The 17,059-nt window shown below is 42.1% G+C and overlaps 1 protein-coding gene across 5 annotated transcripts in view; it reads left to right on the top strand.

Annotated features, from left to right (window-relative positions):
• Nucleotides 1-17,059, top strand: part of LOC126470826 (heat shock 70 kDa protein 14-like) — a 605,676-nt gene that overhangs the window by 99,538 nt on the left and 489,079 nt on the right. For 3 of the 5 annotated variants that reach the window (XM_050098840.1, XM_050098841.1, XM_050098837.1), the window contains exon 4: nucleotides 3,790-3,988. The exons of the other annotated variants lie outside the window; for them this stretch is intronic. In XM_050098840.1, coding sequence (XP_049954797.1) covers nucleotides 3,790-3,988 — 199 coding nt within the window. The remainder of the gene's footprint in view (nucleotides 1-3,789; nucleotides 3,989-17,059) is intronic. 5 annotated transcript variants of the gene reach the window in all.

Here is a 17,059-nt window from a genome sequence, read left to right as displayed (position 1 = left end):
TCACAGTTTGTCTGCGAATACCTATCTGCTCATTCACATGCTGTAATAGTTTAATTTCTGTACCTCGTGCTATTTCTGTTGAATTTATTTAAATTTACGTAATACACATTTATGGGAAGAAATGTGGGGAACTGCGGGATGAACCACTTAAAGTTTCCGATATTCATTTTCATCAATTTGTTGACATATTTCTCACAATGTCTGCCAGATCACATGTGTAGCCTCTGACTTTATCAGAGCTTCAGTCACTCACCCCAGATGGTTGAGGAATATTCCATAGTAAATTTGTAAGGATACCACAGTTTTCCAATATTTTACTAATAAACTGAAGCCTACCATGGACTATGATCATGATGGGACCTTCAGATTACTGCTTTCCTTTGCAGTTGTTATCCCCCATGTGACTTGCCGTGAAATGCTTGTTACTGACATAACTCTGGTTAAATATCTGAGATGAATCTGTCTTTTTAAGTATGAGTACAGTAATGAATCAAATAATTACCTTGGGAACTTACTGAATTCAAGCATAATTTATCTGTTCAACAAACAGTTATGATCAGGAGTGGTTTTAGATTTGTACATCAAAAACTGTATAGGGAGTGTAAAGAATAAGATGGAGTTTTACCAAAAGTGTGTATAGACTTCTTTAGGCTTCACTGATGGAATGTGGTGGTTAGTGATCAAGAATGCTGTACTTGTATTTTGGAGGAAAGTTGTTTGGATCTCAGTCCAGCCAGCCTGACTTAGGTTTCCTGTGGTCCCCCAAATTCATTTTAGTTGTATACATCCAAGTGTACCATGGAATGGTTGTTGACACCATCTTTGGCCAAATAAACTAATACTTCACCTTTTATGACACAGAGGGGTGATGACTTTTTAAACTTTCCATTCTTTACAGTAGAGCTCACCAATGCCGCTACTAAACTAAATTCACAGAGACTGTTCTTTTGTTAGAAAGTAGTGCAAACTTGGTTTTCAGTTAGCAAATTTGTTTCTTGATTAAATGTATTAAGCTACTCTAAGAAATGTATCAAACTGCTTTGCTCCAAAGTAGAAAAATTGTAATTACATTTTATACTGTCTAGTGTTGTAAGAGTTGTAACTTTTGTGTGTGTGTGTGTGTGTGTGTGTGTGTGTGTGTGTGTGTGTGTGTGTACACAACTTGAGTAGGCAATACAGCTTACTCAGACATCACTGATCACTGTCCACCCTACCTTAGACATTATTTTTCCTTCTTTTCTTTATCTTTGTCTGAAAACATGGTTGGCTGGATTTCCATTATTCACTAATTGCTAGTATATGCATAAAAACTACAGACAGAAGCTACATACATTATTAAGAAAAGATACTAAGAGCACTGACCTTCAGGCACTTATATATGTTGTCTGATAGTTGTTTTCAGAAATCTGTAGCAGTATCTTTACTCATATTATTATGATTCTTTGTTTGTCAGTTATGTATTAATACTGTCTGTTTCATGTTTTTCTTATAATACAACTAGTTTATAAACTGACAGTAGGATCTTAACTACTTAATGATCCATTTGGGCATCATAGGAGATATTCCTCAGAGTATAAATTGTATCATTCGACACTCCATTCTTAATACTATACCCGCATTGTTAGATTGTGAGTAGTAATTACTTAAAATGATTCTGTTGTTCAACACACTAGCTGGAAAAAATTGCAACATATCTCCGTTGTAATTAATCCAGAGACTAACAAAGGTGTTACGCACAATCCAGTAACAACATTGTGACCACTGCCTATGTTTGGAATTAGCATGAATAACCACTCACAAACAGCAGGTGGCAGTGCCAGCAGGGGAGGGTATATAAAGTGTGTTGGGGAACATGGAAAACATTGCAGTCATTATAACGTGGAAACAGAGCGGTTTATCTGACTTCCAGGATGACATGATCATTGACTTTCAGGCCAAGGGTGGAAGAATTTCCAAAACAGTTAAGTTATGAAACTGTTTGTGTGCCACTGTGTTTAAAGTATACCGTGCATGGTAAAATAGGTGCTATACAAAACCAGCACAACGGTAGCTATAATGCACTACAGGCCAGAGATGACGGGGTGAACAACAGCTGTGTAGATATGTATGGGTGAGCATCAGACTGCCCAGATAAACCCATGGCTACCAAAAATGTCTCCTCAATGACCGTTCAGCAAACATTGCTGTGTATGGTTCTCCGCAGCAGGTGCCTGGTTTGTGCACTCTTGCTGACTGGTGTTCATCGGCAACAAAGACTGGAATTAGCTCGCCAGCACTGCAGCTGGGTGTCCACTGAGTGGTGACAGGTTGCCTTTTCATATGAATCATGTTTTATGCTCCATTGGACAGCTGGCCATTGGTGTGCACAGTGTGAATCATCTGAAAGCAAAGGGGTCCAGGCTGGAGGAGGGAGCTTTATGGTCTGGGGGATGTATTCAAGACATTACCCGAGTTATTTTGTCATTCTGAAAGGCAGAGATGATTGATATAAGTATGCATCTAGCCTTGGTTACCATGTTCACTCGTACATGCAGTTCGTTTTTTCCTTCACACAATGGCATTTACCAGCAGGACAATGTAATGTGTCACAGAGCTCACAGTGTCTGTGTGTGGTATGAAGAGCACCAGGATGAATTTACTGTACCCCCCTGGCCACCAGACCCTCTGGATTTAAACCCGGTTGATAATCTGTGGGACCACCTCGATCGAGCTGTTCTTGCGGTGGATTCTCAAGAGAAACCTGTCACATTCTGGCCGTGGCACTGGAGTCTGCATGCCTCCATATCCGTTTCGTTACCCTCCAGAACTTCACTATCACTATTCCTGCATGTCTCGCAGTGGTCTATGCAGCAAAAGGTGGTTATTCAGGCTTTTGACTGATGGTCACATTAATGTGACTGGACAGTGTATATGTAACATGTCAAAATTACAATCTTACTTTGGTTGCTATCTTTGCGAGCAATCTGTACAGAATTGGATCCTTACAAGATAGCCAATTTGAAGAAGTTTTGGGGTTTAAAATTTTATACACATTTTTTGTGCAGGATAAAAAGACATAGCCACCAAAGAGTGGCTACAGATTTTATCAGGTAGTGCTATGGTTAAATACATCCATCCTGTATTATCACAGATATACTTCTATCTTCTAAATGCTGACTTCCTTTGGTGTAGTGCTTTGACAGGTTTTGCTTGTAGAAGCTGTCAAGTGGGAATATGATTGCTGAAATAGAGAGAATGATTTGGTCTCGGTGACTTTTCACTCATTATTTCACACTGTCCTATTACACAAAATGATTAAACTATTAGAGTTTTCCTTTTGAACATGTAACTAATAAGTACTCTCACAGTGGAATCAATACTTTGCAGTAACAAAACTCTTTGGCCCATTCACAAAATGTTCCTGCCCCTAAAAAAAATGAATTACAAATTTTTGATGCAGGTACCGAGCTAATCTATGGGTAGCTTTTCTGATTCTGTAACGTTCGAGGAATTTGGTGGTAGAACAAAGCAATTTACAGGAATACTTATGTTGCGAATGCAAGAACCTGCTTTTAATGGGGTCGCATGTCAATTTCACAAGTTTTCCAGTGCTGCATCATATTTGTACTGTGAGTTTTTTAAGTGTTTCAAATTATTTGATGGAAAAGAATAAGCTGTAGGCATTGACTCTACTGACGACCAGCCAGCTAGCTGTCAATCAACAATAAATATAGTGTTTGTATACAAATATGAAGCTTGTGGTTTGGTAGTGATGTAAAGCATTTCTTTATTTTTTGTTATTTGTTTCAGGGTTTGCTTCAACATGTGTACCTCCAGATACAGATCTGCGCACAGTCCTGTGTGTCCCCTTAAATTTTTCGAAGTGTAGTCGTCGGGCACTGGCACGTGCAGCGGAAGATGCAGGATTCGATGTTCTGCAAGTAATTAGTGAACCTATAGCAGCCTTGCTTGCTCAAGGCTATGGTGTTGAGTCCCCAGACGAGAGAGGGTGAGTGCTGTAATGCAGTATGTTATTCTTGGTGTTGGTGATAAGTTATGAAACAATCTGCATGATCTTTAGCTACTAAATGAGGTGTTCAACATTGTTAACATATATTTTAGGGCGAATATGCTGCTCATTATTGAAATTGTTGTTTCCACTATTGACTAGCCTACATAAGATTGGAGGAATGCATGTTTTCTCCTGAGACTTTACTCTGAGGGCTTTGGCCCCAAAAAACTGCATAGCATGTGCACATAGGCTGATGTTTTCATCAATAGAGCTGATAAACATTCCACAGTGATACGTTTCAGTGCTGTGTTTTGTGGGTTACATTTCTCCAAATAAATTATTAATTTCTTATTAACAGATGAGACCTTTATGTTAAGATGTCAGTGGTTCAGTTTGTTGAGGAAATCTGCATAAATAGCAGTAAAATATTATTTTATAGTGAAGTGTATATGAGAAAGACATGTTGACTGTTGTTACATGAGCCCACATCAGTTGCTTTATCTTTTGACCCTGAGGTCAATGATCCTGCATGATCTAGACTACGGTCAGATTGCTCATTATTAGGTGTTCCAATTTAACGCAGATGATGGATCTCCTCAGGGAAGTAACAATCAGATCATAAAGGAAGTCCTTTGGATATCCCATATGTTTGCTGTGGGAAGGTCTCGTCTGAGATACAGAAGCAGCTCTGCAGCCATCTGTTTAGTGCAATGGTTACAGCTGGTTGTAAGTAATGCTTGTCATCATCTTAGTTCCTTTTGGTGGTGAACAGGGTTACTGTCACTCGTCTAATGGAATCACAGTTCACAATTTGTTATTTCATGCCCAGTATTGATTGGAATCCTTGGTTTGGAGCCAGGTAGATTTAAACTAGAGGCTCCATTGATTTTTTGGTGATCTTGGGTGCAGATTTCTTGACTTAATCTGTATTGGATGTAGAATTTTAAAGTGCCTCCCTGAATTGGTTAGGCATGCAGTACCCGCAGAAAGGATTTCCTTCAATAGCGCAATATGTATAGTTTGCATCCTTTTTTTTTAGATAAATTACTTTGTAAGCCTGTTTACCTTTAGATGTTGAACACCAAAGAGCCATGATCACTTCACATGTATTTCGTATTGAGGAGATCAAATAGCCATGTAAGTCAACTGTGAAAATGAAAACTGAATATTACGTAACTGGACAAGTATTCAAGGCAAGATCACTGAATTACTGTGACTTGCTTAAACAGCATTGCTTGTGTAGCAAGTGGAACAGAAAATTGAGTAAAACTAGAAACAAACAGAAACAAAATCTTAAATTCTGACTGGAATATATATGTGACAAGTCTCTCTTTGTGTAATGAGATAAATGCAGTCAACAATAGATAATTTGGGTAAAGTTAAGCCTTAAAGGTGGGCCAAAATTTCTTACTAAAACTATCTATTGGTGACACACTACATCAGTTGAGATGGCATGGAATGCTACGGAAGATTTGTGGAAAAATATTTCTGATAAATTACCTGATCGTGTTTTAGACATAGGAGAGGTTCCTGTTAGCCAGCCATGCATGACATAGATGGCAGGGATGGCGGTTCTAGTGAAATTGTACTAAATATCTTATCTGAAAATTATCTTGGACAGCCAACTAAGTAGAATACATACGATGTAAGTATACAATTTATGCTGTCAATAAAAAAATGTGAACTTTTCAATTCAGTGAAAATAAATGGATGAATCAACAAACACAGAGCTACAGCAGCATCATTGATCAGTGGTGTTGAATGAAAAGTTGTGCATAATGTGTCAATAAAATGACAACAAACTATCTGAGCAACTATTTACATCTGGGAAGGAGAATATTGATTAATGGGAGAAATTCACAAGCCTTGTCAGAAACATGCTGGTTGAGTTTGTGTGATGGGATGTAGTGAGATGTGGGGAAGGACCCACCAAGGTGCAATGACAATATTACTCATTTAGCCCCTGAGTGCTCACAACTCTCGTGTCAGTACCTACCTGCTCGGCTACCATGGGGCCCCATGCTTTGCAGCATTACTTCGTTTCTGTCCTGCAAGCTTATACTTCCACTGTCCGTTTCTCCCTCTGCCTCTCCATTGTATGGTTTTCTTGATGCAGACCCAGCTCAGATCTCGTTTGTGACTGGGATTAGAGTTTCCGCTTTTTTTTGTTTTCTACAACTTTTCGTTAAGTAAAGACATAGTCCCCGTTGTTAGGTTTGACCTGCCATCAGTTTTCAGATTCTCCAGAAATGTTTACCATGCAGGGAAGGTCACCCAATGCAGTGTAAGCTCCAGCATGGTGGCCATCCTGTCATGGTGGTCATCAAATAGCTGCACGGTGGTAGCCCCCTGGCTACGTGGGTATCGTATTGTTGGTGTCTGAGCTGAAAACTTCCCATGTATGCCAAGGTTTATGTGCATGTGCCCATTGTGACTGGGACACGGGGACTCTGAGCAACGGATTACTGGCCACGTAGCCATTTTCTGAGGCTGGGTGGCGCACATGGCAAGAGCCCCCATTCGAAGTGGATGGCACCATGGCGGATGATCCACAAATGAATCGGATGAAGTTATCTTCCGCTGGTAGCTGTATGATCCCAGCAGTCTCTATGGAAGGAAAGTACTATTTAAGTGCAGAGAGATATGACCATAAAATGTTTCCTTCCATAGGGCTAAACGGCAAGCAAAGAAATATCCCCCCCCCCCCCCCCCGTCCCCCCAATAATTAGTTTGCTCAAGGATTGATGGGGATTCCTTCTTGGCCACAGAACCCTTCTTCTTTGTGGAGAACATAGAAGTCAAGCTTGGGGAAGTGGCAGCCATTTCTAAAATGAAAATTGGGTCAATTTTGATCAAAACAGTATCCTCCGCCCAATCACGGGTGCTACTAGCTTTTAACAAGGTGGGTGACATACCGGTGACTATCACTCCCCATAATAGTCTAAATATGGTTCAGGGCATTATTTTCACAGAGACCTGCTCTTACAATCTGATGCTGAGCTATACACCAACTTGGAGTGCCAGGGTGCACACTTCGTTAGTCATGTACATTGGGGACCAAAGGACAACAGTGTCGCTACCAGTGCCTTCATGTTGGCCTTTGATGGCGATTCATTACCTGAAAAGGTCAGGGTGACATTATACGAAAGTGATGTGAAAGAAAGCGTCACTCCCATGGACGCCTGCCCAGATGGACTCTCAGCCGTGTTGACTGGGATGCTTTTGCCTCTTTTGTTGCCCTTGGCTCCCCACTGCATGGAGATATTGATGAGGCAGTCCAGAATACAACTACAACCATTATTTGAGCAGCTGATTTTGGCGATTCCCTGTTCCTTCTGTGCACCCCGACAGAAGACAATACCTGGATGGTCATCAGAAATTGCAGAGGCCATTAGAGATCGTAGGCGAGCTCTCCAGCACCATAAGTGGCACCCATCGATGGAGCACGTTATTGCCTTTCAGTGGCTCCATGCCTGTGTCTGCCATCCAATAAAACGATGGAAACAAGAATGCTAGGAACAGTACGCTTCAACCATCAGACCGTGAACCTTCCCTTCATAGGTTTGAGCCAAGGTCAGATGTATCTACAGATACCAGACACCTGCAGGTGTACCTGGTGGTGTTACGTTGAATGGTGCCATCTACACTAACACAGATGCCACATTTTTCTCTGTATTATGCTAGAGCCTCTGAGTCTGAGAACTGTCAACCCTTTTTTGTGTCCTAAAAAAGTGGGTAGAGCAAAAGCAGTTATCTTTTACTGCACACCACCTGGATCCGTATAATGCTCCATTCAGTGAGTGGGGATTTGTCAGTGTCCTAGCCCACTGCCCCAGGATCGGACCACATCCTCAACCAGGTGATCAAGCACCTATCTGTGGATTGTCAGTGTCATATCCTTGCCATCTTTAACTGCATCCAGGAGTGAGGGCGACTTCCCATTGCAACAGCGACAAATCATCATCATCCCAGTACTGAAACAGGGCAAGCACCCTCTAGATATGAATAGTTATTACCCAGTTAATCTCACCAGTGTTCTCTACAAGTTGTTTGAATGCATGGTGAGCTGGCGGCTGTGTTGGCTCCTTGAGTCTCGGGGTCTTCTGCCTCCATCCCAGGGCGGTTTTTGCTGAGATGACTCTATACTGAAAATCTGGATTGCCTGGAGTCCGCCATCCAAACAGCTTTTGTCCAATATCAACACCTTATAGCCATCTTCTTTGACCTGAAAAAGGCTTAAGACACCACATCCTAGCTGCTGTACACATCTTCTTATCCCACCATACTTTGCAGGTTCAACTTGCTGCTTCCCACAGTACCACCCCCACCCCCCTCCCATCCTCCCCCAATCCGACGAGAGAATGGGGTACCACAGGGCTCTGTTAGTATGGATGTCGCTGAACATAGACTGCAAGGTGCCATAGGAAAGGTGCAGTCATGGGACCCCACCCATGGCTTTCACTTTACAGTGTCGAAACTCATGTTATGCACTTCTGTCAACATTGTAGTGTTCACCCACAACCAGAACTTTACCTCAACAGCCAACTACTCAATGTGGTGGGAACATTTTGGTTTTTTGGACTGGTCTTAGATCCTAAGTTGACGTGGATTCCCCATCTATGCTAGATTGATCGAAAGTGTTAGCTGCACCTTAATAGTCTTCACTGCCTGAGTAACACCAGCTGGGATGCAGATCGTACTACCTTTCCACAGCTTTACAAAGCCCTGATACAATCCTGTCGAAACACCGGAATCCATCCCCCGCAACAGCAGTCCAGATCAAGGATTACAATCGCAATCCACATCCTGTCTCTCCTCTCTGAACTCCAGTTGTTTCCTCTATCACCTCTCCTCCAGGCCCATTCACTACACATTCATGGTGCATCCCTCGGCCACAGCGTTGTCTTGACCTATCACCAGATCTGAAAGACTCGGTTCCTTCTGAGGCCGTCTGCCACCAATTTTTAGCCATTCTTATCATATCTTGGGGTTCAGAAGTAGTCTGTACTGATGACTTAATGGGTGCTGGTCACGTGGGCTTTGCTTATACTCGCATGGGACACTGAACTGTGCTCCCTGCCAAATGGTTGTAATGTTTTCACTGCGGAGTTGGTAGCCATCTCTCGTGCTCTTGAACATATTAGTTTCTGCACCGGTGGATCCTCTCTCATCTTCAGCAACTCCTTGTGCAGTTTGCATCTCTTGACCAATGTTACCTTCACTGTCCCTTGGTAATTGCTATCCAGGGTTCCCTGTATGTCTGGACCCCAGGCCACATCAGGATCCTGGGAAATGAACTTGCTGGTAGCCTGGCCAAACTGGCTACCTGTAAACTGATTTGTGATGTTGGTATTCCAGTAATGAACCTCTGATGAGTATTATGCCATGAAGGTTAGGGAATCTGGAATGGCTCACTCTGACTTTGCCAAACAAAGTAGGGTGATGAAGGAGACTACAAATCTGTGGAGGTCCTTCATGTGGGCCTCTCTCAAAGACTTGATCGTCCTTTTGCTGGCTGCATATTGGCCATACTTGGCTAACTCTTGGTCATCTCTTCTGTCGCAAAGACCCACCTCTCCGTCATTGTGGTTCCCATTTGCTGGTGGTCCACATTTTGCTGGACTGTCCGAACTTAGCCACCATGCAGTGGGCTCTTAATCTCCCTCACTCGCTGTCTCTGGTGTTAGGAGACAGTGCCTCAGTGGCTGACTTAGTTTTACGTTTTATTCTTGAAGGGAGCTTTCACCGCTCTCTTCAAGGTAGGTCCACTTACCCATATTGGCCCATTGATGGGTTGGCAGAACACTCTTTGCCTCCTCTGCCAAGTCCGTGCTGTGGCTATCTGGGTATTATGGTGCAGCCTGGTCCTCACCTTACCTGCTCTTTTACTCCCCCCCCTCCCCTATGGTCTGTTAGACTTGCTCGTCTTTTGTCTCTCTGTACTTCTCTCGTCGTGTCCATGTTGCTAGTCTTTCCTAGGTGATTTCTGAGTTGGCTACATCTGGTAGGGGGGGGGGGGGGTGGGGGGGGGACCGGGATGTATGTCCCTCATTGCATTGCACTGTGCTTTCGGAGGCTTCTGGCTGCTCCCTAGAGGGAACACCTTTCTTGTGCTCTCTCTCTGTCTTTGTTTGTTTCTTTCTTTCTTTCTTCTTCTTGTCCATTATCTCACCTTCATAGACCTTGGGGTTTTCCTCCCCTGGGTTTTGTGTGGTAGGCTATCTGATCTACAGGCATGTAGACCTGTCTGTCTGAGGAAAAAGGGACTGATGACCTAGTAGTTTGGTCCCTTTAATCATCCAGTCAACCAACCAACAACTCTTAAGAATGTTATATTCTGAAATATAAACTGCCGATTGAATAGGTCATCATCATGAGTCAGAAATTGTGAATCTAGCATACCTAAAATACATAAAACCATGTCAGTATTATGAAAGGGATAGAGTGCTACTCTCCATGTAGCAGAAATGTTGAATTTCAGATAGGCATAATTAAAAGACTGTCAAACAAGTAAGTTTTGACACACACACACACACACACACACACACACACACACACACACACACACACACACAGAGAGAGAGAGAGAGAGAGAGAGAGAGAGAGAGAGAGAGAGAGAGTCAGTCACACACAGTCTCTGGTTGTCGAGACCAGATTGCGACTCAAAATCTCTGCTATATGGTGATTGGCAATCTTATCTTTTTCATAATATTGACATTATTCCATCCTGAATTTACCATTGTTAGGTGTTATAATGTCATCATTAATTAAATAAGAATGGTGGTGTTTTTATTGTAGTCATAATTAAGAACAGATTATTTAGAATAGTAATCCACCAGTCACAAGCTGTGAACAGTTGTTACAAACTACTTGCAAAAAGAGAAAAAAGAAATAATTTCTGTTGGCACTCCTGTCCCGCATACAAACTGTAACTTCAACAACACACTAAAGTCATACACGCCCATGTCAGAACCTTTGAACACCAAGATGAAAAAGGAGTTAAATGTGCTGCACGTTAAGCCCAATCAACGGAAGGAAAGGCAGGTGAAACAAGGACTTACTCTTGGAGAGAGGTACACGAAATATGTCATAGAGACTAGGAAGACCATGAATTAAATATTAAATGTCGTTCGCTATATTGCTATGATGGATAAAAAGTAAAACACAATCAACATCCAATGTGCCGTTTGCTAAAACGACCGATAACTCAGACAGCAAACATACAGTAGAACGTAAGTGGTTAAAAGAGAGACATTTGGTCAGGAAACAGCTAATGGTCAAAGGTTGATGACAGTTAGCACAAAGTGATGGTGGGTCACCACTTGACAAATGACGATGGCTAAAAAGACAGTACCCAGTACGTAACCTAGCTAAAATCAGCTCCTTGCGGTGAAAGGGCTGAGAGAGGAGATCGGCCAAGCTTCTGGGAGAGGTTTCATTCCGTGGAGTTTGTTCCCATGAATGGAAGACCAATTGTAATGTCAAAGTGACACCACCTTCTGATAAATGACAACATGGAGATCATCGGAAGGAATGGAAGAACTAGCTGGATGATGTAGGAGGACTGCAGCCTTGGCAACAGTGTCAGCAGCCTTGGCAACAGTGTCAGCAGCTTTGTTTCCTGTCAGACCATCCATCAAGACAGAGCAAGTGGAAGCTTTCTTTGACCTGTTGCACTAAGGGATAGACAGTGTACAGCATACAGAGGCTCTGAAAATCGCTGAGAGAATCTGAGCAGATGACGAAATTGAAAAGCCTGTGTTGCTGGATGTACCGTGTGGCCTCATACAGAGCAAAGAGCTCTGCTGTTAATACTGAGCAGTGTTCTGGAAGCAGATATCGAAAATGGTCGGTGGCAATGATCAGGCATACCAGACACCATGGTCATTCAGAGAGCCAACAGTGTACACAAAGGTACTATCACTAAGTTCCGTGCAAAGGTTGAGAAACTTACACCGATAGATCGAATCTAGAGAAGTTTCCTAAGGAAGTGAATCAAGTTCAAGGTGAACATGGGCCACCACAGAAAGTCAGGGTGGTGAAGGGTACACATCCATCGGGAAAGTGGCAGATAGCATGAAGTGAGGCTGCTGGAGCAGTAACCAAAAGCGAACTCCAGGAGGTAACGGAGAAGAGGGACACACCTACTGGCGGTCAAATGAGTTGTTGAAGGAGGCGACATAAGATGAGTGGCCAGGTATGGCAGACTAATGGCATGTGTATCTGCTGAGGAGAACATCATGTCGTTATGACCGCAGTAGTTAGGCAGCTTCTGCATAGAGACTTTCAACTGGGCTGGTGTAAAAGGTGCCAGTGGCCACATGGATTCGATGGTGGTAGATTGTATTTAGACAGTGTAAGATGGATGGATGTGCAGGTGCATAAACGGAGCATCCATAGTCTCCTTTCAAAAGGCCAAGGGATCTGTACAAACGGAGGAGGGTGGTCCAAACCACTCCCCAGGAAGTACCACTGAGGACCCGTAGAACACTGACGGACAGGGTACAGCGGGCAGCCAGGTAAGACATGTGGGAGGACCAAGAAAGTTTCTATCAATCATGAGCCGCAGGAATTTCGTAGTTTCAACAAACGGTAGAGCAACAGGCCCAAGACCGGGTGATCAAAAAGTCAGTATAAATTTGAGACCTGAATAAATCACGGAATAATGTAGATAGAGAGGTACAAATTGACACATATACTTGGAATGACATGGGGTTTTATCAGAACCAAAAAAATACAAAAGTTCCAAAAATGTCAGACAGATGGCGCTTCATCTGATCAGAATAGCAATAATTAGCATAACAAAGTAAGACAAATCATAGATGATGTTCTTTACAGGAAATGCTCAATATGTCCACCATCATTCCTCAACAATAGCTGTAGTCGAGGAATAATGTGAACAGCACTACAAAGCATGTCCGGAGTTATGGCGGGGCATTGGCGTCGGATGTGGTCTTTCAGCATCCCTAGAGATGTCAGTTGATCACGATACACTTGCAACTTCAGGTAACCCCAAAGCCAATAATTGCATGGACTGAGGTCTGGGGACCTGGGAGGCCAAGCATGACGAAAGTGGCAGCTGAGCAAACGATCATCACCAAACGACGTGCACAAGAGATCTTTCACGCGTCTAGCAAATGGTTTTTTTTTTTCTTCAGTTCTAATAAAACCCCATGTCATTCCAAGCATGTGTGTCAATTTTTGCCTCTCTATCTACATTATTTCATGGTTTATTAAGTTTTCAAATTTATACTGACTTTTTGATCACCCGGTATAAAGAAGGTGGAAGAAACCCATTGTGCAGCCAGAAATTCATACAAATGGTTTTGTCAGTGGAAAAGCGAAAGCCATTGTTGATGCTGCATGAGTAAAAACAATGAGACAATGCTGAAGACATCGCTCAAGGAGACAAGTCCATGGGGAACAGCAATAGGTGGCAAAATCGTCAACAAAAAGGAACCCGGAAATACCCAGCGGGAGACAGGCCATAATAGGGTCAATGGCAATAGCAAGGACAACGAATGTCAGGATGGACCCCTGAGGTATCCAATTTTCATGGATAAAAGTGTCCTACAAGTCACATTCCACACGTACTTTGAGAAGTCTGTCTTTTAAAAATTCCTGAAGGAAACGTGGCAGGCAGACTGGAAAGCCCCACAAGTAAAGAGTACAGAGGGTACCGGTCCTCCAGCTGGTGTCGAAGGATTTCTCCAGATCAAAAAGCACGTCCACAGTCAGTTATTGTTGCAGAAAACTGTTCATGACATGGGTTGCCAAAGTGGTGAGATGGTCAACTTTGGAATGGCACGCCTGAAATCCACACTGTGCAGTCGTTAGTAATTTGCGAGACTTGAGTCACCATACCACCCGGGCATTAATCATATGTTCTAAACCTTGCAGACATAGCTAGTGAGGGAAATGGGGTGGTAGCTAGAAGGAAGGTCTTTGTCCTTACAGGGCTGAGGAATGGGTATGATGAAGGCTTCATACCAGCGTCTGGGGAGCATGCCATCTGCCCAGATGTGGTTGTATGTATTAAGCAGAAAATGTTTGCCCGCAAGAGAAAGGTGCTGCAACATCTGAATGCGAACATCATCCGGCTGTGGGGTGAAAGATAGGGATACAGTGAGAGTGATCAGCTCCCACATAGGAAAGGCTGCATTGTAGCATTTAAAATTCTAAGAGGAGAAGGGTATTACCCAAGCCTCCTCCATTTGTTTCCAATGGAGGAAGGTAGGGCGGTAATGGGTGGAGCTTGAAATATTTGCAAAATAGTAGCCCTAGGTGGTGGATATAGCAATGGGTTCCACAATATCATCTGCTCCGATCAGGCCAGAAATTGGTGAATTGACCTTGGGCCCAGAGAGTCGTTGGAATTTAGCCCACACAATGGAAGACAGAGCGGAACTGTTAAAAGAATTAGTAAATGAAATCCAGCTAGCTCCTTTGGCATCCCAAAGAGGGTGATGACACTGCGCATGCGACTTTTTACATCAAATGCAGTTCTCCAGTGTTAAAAACGCTGAGAGTGTGTCTCTGCACATGAATTGTCACGGTACGCGTCAGTCCACCAAGGACTGTGACATGATGTGGTAAAGTGGAAATGTGCGGAATGGAACATTCTGCAGCAGTAAGGATAACGTTTGTAAGGTCATCACAACTGGGGAAATGTCGTTTGTCAAAGGTCACCAGGGAGGAGTAAAGCCTCCAGTCTGCCTTTGAAAGCTGCCAATTAATTTAGTAAGTAGATGAGGGAGGAGTCGGCAAACAGATAGGATGTGGGGAAATGGTTGCTCAAGTATGTCTAAAAGAGAACACACCACTCGAGACGACGGGCAAGCTGGGCAGTGCAGAATGAGAGGTCCAAATGGGAATAAGAGTGTGTCGAGTCTGAAAGGAACGTTGGTGCTCCAGTGTTAAGGCAGAAGAGGTTGAGTTGATCGAGAAGGTCAGCCGAGAGGGCACTTTACGGACAGGTTCACAAAGAGCTGCAAAGGGGGTGATGCGCATCAAAGTCACTGAGCAGCAAAAAGATTTGGGAATTTCCCAATGAGCTAGAGGATGTCTGCCCTGCTGAAACCGAATGACAGGGATTTAGGCGGTACAAAGAGAAAAGGTGAAGCGAGGAAGGAGAATGCGGACTGCAACAGCTTGCAGCCGGATGTTGAGTGAGAGGGTTTGACTACGAATGTCATCACGAATAAGCAGCACGACTCCACCACGAGATGGATTGCCGTCCTTGGCCATATGTTCCTTTTTTCATAAACATTTTCTTCTCTGGAGAACCAAAAAAAAAATTACTGATAGAAAGAAAATTGGCTTGATATTGTCTACATTGTCTCCATAAGTTATAAAGTGATTTTTACCTAATTCATGTTTTAACCTATCTGGAAAGTGATTGAGACCCCTGTTCAGCATGTCTTTGAGACAGAGTACCTCTAACATAATTTGTACAGGTCATTTCCAGCCTAATTGATACTTTTTATTTGCAGATGAGTCTTTCCACTATTTTAATAACTGATTAAATGTTCATGCTTTTGTTGGGTAGCTACAGAAAAGAAGGCTGTCTCAAAACACGAACCGTGATGAGATGTAATATGATGAGCAGCCACCTACTACTGTCCAACTTCTTTCACTACTTGCGTTATAGTTTTAATTTTGTTTAGAGGTCTACTTACTGTGTTGATGCAATGAATTGTTTTATCCTGTATTTTTGTAGAGCTCTTGCCAGATATGCTCTGATGTATTAGATTTAAATGCCTATGTTGCAATAGGACCCATATCTCTAAATCTGTGATTTGCTGTTGTGGAATGTGAGTCTGTTTCAGTGTTGGTGCCACTCCTGTTCCTTATTTATATAAATGATATGCCCTCTAGTATTACGGGTAACTAAAATATTTCTGTTTGCCGATGACACTAGCTTGGTAGTAAAGGATGTTGTGTCCAACATTGACTTGGTTTCAAATAGTGCAGTTCATGACCTAAGTTCATGGCTTGTAGAAAATAAACTAAGTCCAAATCACAGTAAGACTCAGTTTCTACAGTTTCTAACACACAATTCAACAAAACCTGACATTTTAATTTCACAGAGTGGGCATATTTAGTGAAACTGAACAGTTAAAATTTCTAGGTGCTCAGATAGATAGTAAACTGTTGTGGGAAGCCCACATTTAAGATCTTGTTCAAAGACTTAATGCTGCCATTATTACTATTGGAACAATATCTGAAGTGAGTGATCATTCGACACAAAAATTAGTCTACTTTGCTTATTTTCATTCGCTTGTATCATATGGTGGTATATTTTGGGGTAAGTTCTTGTTGTATTGTAGATTGCATTTACTTAAATTTATGGATTGACTTTTTTTGGGTTCATATACATTTTATTTTTATCTATTATTACTTTTATGTTGTAATTTCATGTACTGACATGTTCCATGACCTGGGAGATTTTCTCCTCAATTTGGTCCTATGGAACTTGACATGTAAATAAAATAAATAAAATTAATTTGAATGTTGATTTTTGTGCATCATTATCTGACAGGCCATTACTAAATTTGATCACAATGTGCTTCTCAGTTTGAAGACAAGCTATTGAAAACAATACGTATGATCCTGCAACTATTTCCCCATGCTCTAGTTGGAAAGTGTGACATCTTTATCAGATTGGAAGTTTATTAATGTTATTTTTGCTGTAAATTAGTCAAAAATATAATATTGAAATCTTTACCAAATTAATTTGATGTGTATCTTATAAACTGAGATTGACAAAGTCCTAAGTCTGGAAAGTAAAGTCATCTCACCGAACTGAGAGGTGAAGTGAAAACTATACTTAAAAATAACTCATCTTTAATCCAGTTTCTAAAAATGTGGATTGTACCTAGTAAGATGTCCTAGGTCTTTGAGGCATGTGGTTTACAATATATCATGTGAGTTTGGTGTGAATTATTACAACAGTGTAATCACATTATTAATGAACAGTGCAAGAAACACTCCAAAATGTATAACTAAGACGTTGTGAGAAACCATTCATTGCAAAGCATGGTGTTACCAACACACACAAATTATTAT

The sequence above is a fragment of the Schistocerca serialis genome, chromosome 3, assembly GCF_023864345.2.
Source record: "Schistocerca serialis cubense isolate TAMUIC-IGC-003099 chromosome 3, iqSchSeri2.2, whole genome shotgun sequence".
Taxonomy (NCBI): Eukaryota; Metazoa; Arthropoda; class Insecta; order Orthoptera; family Acrididae; genus Schistocerca; species Schistocerca serialis.
The sequence above is the reverse complement of the archived record's forward strand: the minus strand, read 5'-3'. Positions and strand labels throughout refer to the sequence as shown.